Here is a 2,190-nt window from a genome sequence, read left to right on the forward strand (position 1 = left end):
ATTTAAATATTAAATCCTAAATCTTAATGTTTAAATCTAAATGTAAAAGTCAAACCTTAAATGTTGAAGTTCAAATTTAGGTATTTTAAAATGGAACGCAGCCTTTGTTTGTTGGTCCACTGCTCATGTTATGATGTCATCATTCTGAGACAATAGCAACCGCTAGTGCTCCAATGCAGCTAAAGCTTCCCTACAAGACATCAAACTTGCAGATGCAGTCAGTGTGCGAGCTGCACTTCAACCTGCTGGACCACAGGGACCACCCTTATTGTTTTTTTGAGTTTAGATTTTAAATATTTTTAGCAGCGTTAGAAACTTTAGCAGAAAATGGCRTCAGATAACCAGGATGATGTCATCATTCTGCGACAAACGGCAATAGTGGCCGCTGCTAGCGCTAGCTTTTAAGGTTTAACTTTTACATTTAGGATTTAATATTTAAATATATTTTTTAAGATTTAAATTTAACATTTACTAAAAGCAAATAGCTAAATTTAAGAACAGTGAGCTAATCAACAGTAAAATGTTAGTGGAAAATCTTTAACACTAAAAATTTGAGCTAACTAATGAAAAATATTTTAGTGAAATTTTTTTAACATTTCATTTTACACTTGGCGCCTCATATTAATGATGAATCAGATTAAACAGGCATTTTAAACCAAATAAAGTCAGATTCCAGAAGTTTTTTGTCCATTTTAAAACGAGTGTAGAAGTCGTATAGTTTTAACAAACAAACTGGTGTTCCAACTCTGAAGAGCTGCTGTTGTGTCGCATAAAAGACACAAAATGTTCGCGTCACGGAGTAAACAATTCACCCCGACGCTCTCACACCCAATCTACCCGTCGCTCCCAGGTGGGACGCCGCCACGGCTGGCAGACATATTATTTACAGTGTGATGGAGTGCTGCTGCCCTGCATCGGAGGCTTAGATTTTCCCTCGTGGCGTCTTATCACAACCACAGTGCTTCGCCTGCATTCCTCAGGAGTGAGTCACATCAAGAGCTGCGCGTTTCGCTTCTTATCCACTCGCTTCTTTTTTTCTCACTCATGCTGTTGACAAATGGCCAAAAAAAATAAAAGAGCAGAGAGAGAATAGCCGGTGACTCACCTGTTTTTGTGCGAACAGACAGGTAAAGAAAAAGAACAGAACACAAACAAAGGTGAGCAGCTCAGCCAGAGGAAATGAAGCATAATAGTCTTTGCAGACTCATTATGTATTTAAATAACGTTTAAAGTGTTTGCGGAGACGTTTGCTTGAATGGTTGTTTAAGAGCAACATGAAGTGTGTTTTGAGTCGTCATGATGAACCCAGATGAGGCGCTGTGTACTGTTGTCTCCTCGTGACCTAAAAATACCTGCAGGGGCAGAAGTGATACCATAAATGTTGCGTTTGTCCTTGCAGCGCTGAAGGTGATCATACTGTAAATCCATTCAATGCAGCTTTTCTTTTTCAAATACACATTGCTCCGGAGAACACAGACATTACGAGGAGTCTAAAGATCTTTTTTGTAACATGCTATAAATTAAATATTACAAGTTTGTTGCTTTTATTTTTGTTACCAGATGTGCCTGGTTGTCCCTCCATGTAYCACCACAACGAGGGCTACCCAAACCCCCAACACAGCAATGAAGGTAACATTTTTTGTGTTTGACTTACTGCCGTAATCTTTTTATTTAGACCCCTAAAACAGTGGTTTTCTAATGACAGTGTGTAAGACAATGCCCAGAAGTAATAAAAAGGAAAAATAGTCAGAACCGAGGCATTAGCATCGCGTTTACTAGAGCCGAGACATTAGCATCCCGTTCACTAGAGCCGAGACATTAGCATCCCGTTCACTAGAGCCGAGACATTAACATCCCGTTTACTAGAGCCGAGACATTAGCATCCCGTTCACTAGAGCCGAGACATTAACATCCCGTTTACTAGAGCCGAGACATTAGCATCCTGTTCACTAGAGCCGAGACATTAGCATCCCGTTCACTAGAGCCGAGACATTAGCATCCCGTTCACTAGAGCCGAGACATTAGCATCCCGTTCACTAGAGCCGAGACATTAGCATCCCGTTCACTAGAGCCGAGACATTAGCATCCCGTTCACTAGAGCCGAGACATTAGCATCCCGTTCACTAGAGCCGAGACATTAGCATCCCGTTCACTAGAGCCGAGACATTAGCATCCCGTTCACTAGAGCCG

At 40.9% G+C, this 2,190-nt stretch overlaps 1 protein-coding gene across 1 annotated transcript in view; it reads left to right on the plus strand.

The window, feature by feature from the left end:
* Positions 1 to 2,190, plus strand: part of etv4 (ETS variant transcription factor 4) — a gene marked incomplete in the record, with an annotated part of 48,870 nt that overhangs the window by 37,598 nt on the left and 9,082 nt on the right. The window contains 1 exon segment of the mRNA XM_014032819.1: positions 1,561 to 1,629. Coding sequence (XP_013888273.1) covers positions 1,561 to 1,629 — 69 coding nt within the window.

The sequence above is a fragment of the Austrofundulus limnaeus genome, unplaced genomic scaffold (assembly GCF_001266775.1).
Source record: "Austrofundulus limnaeus strain Quisiro unplaced genomic scaffold, Austrofundulus_limnaeus-1.0 Scaffold7, whole genome shotgun sequence".
Lineage (NCBI taxonomy): Eukaryota > Metazoa > Chordata > Actinopteri > Cyprinodontiformes > Rivulidae > Austrofundulus > Austrofundulus limnaeus.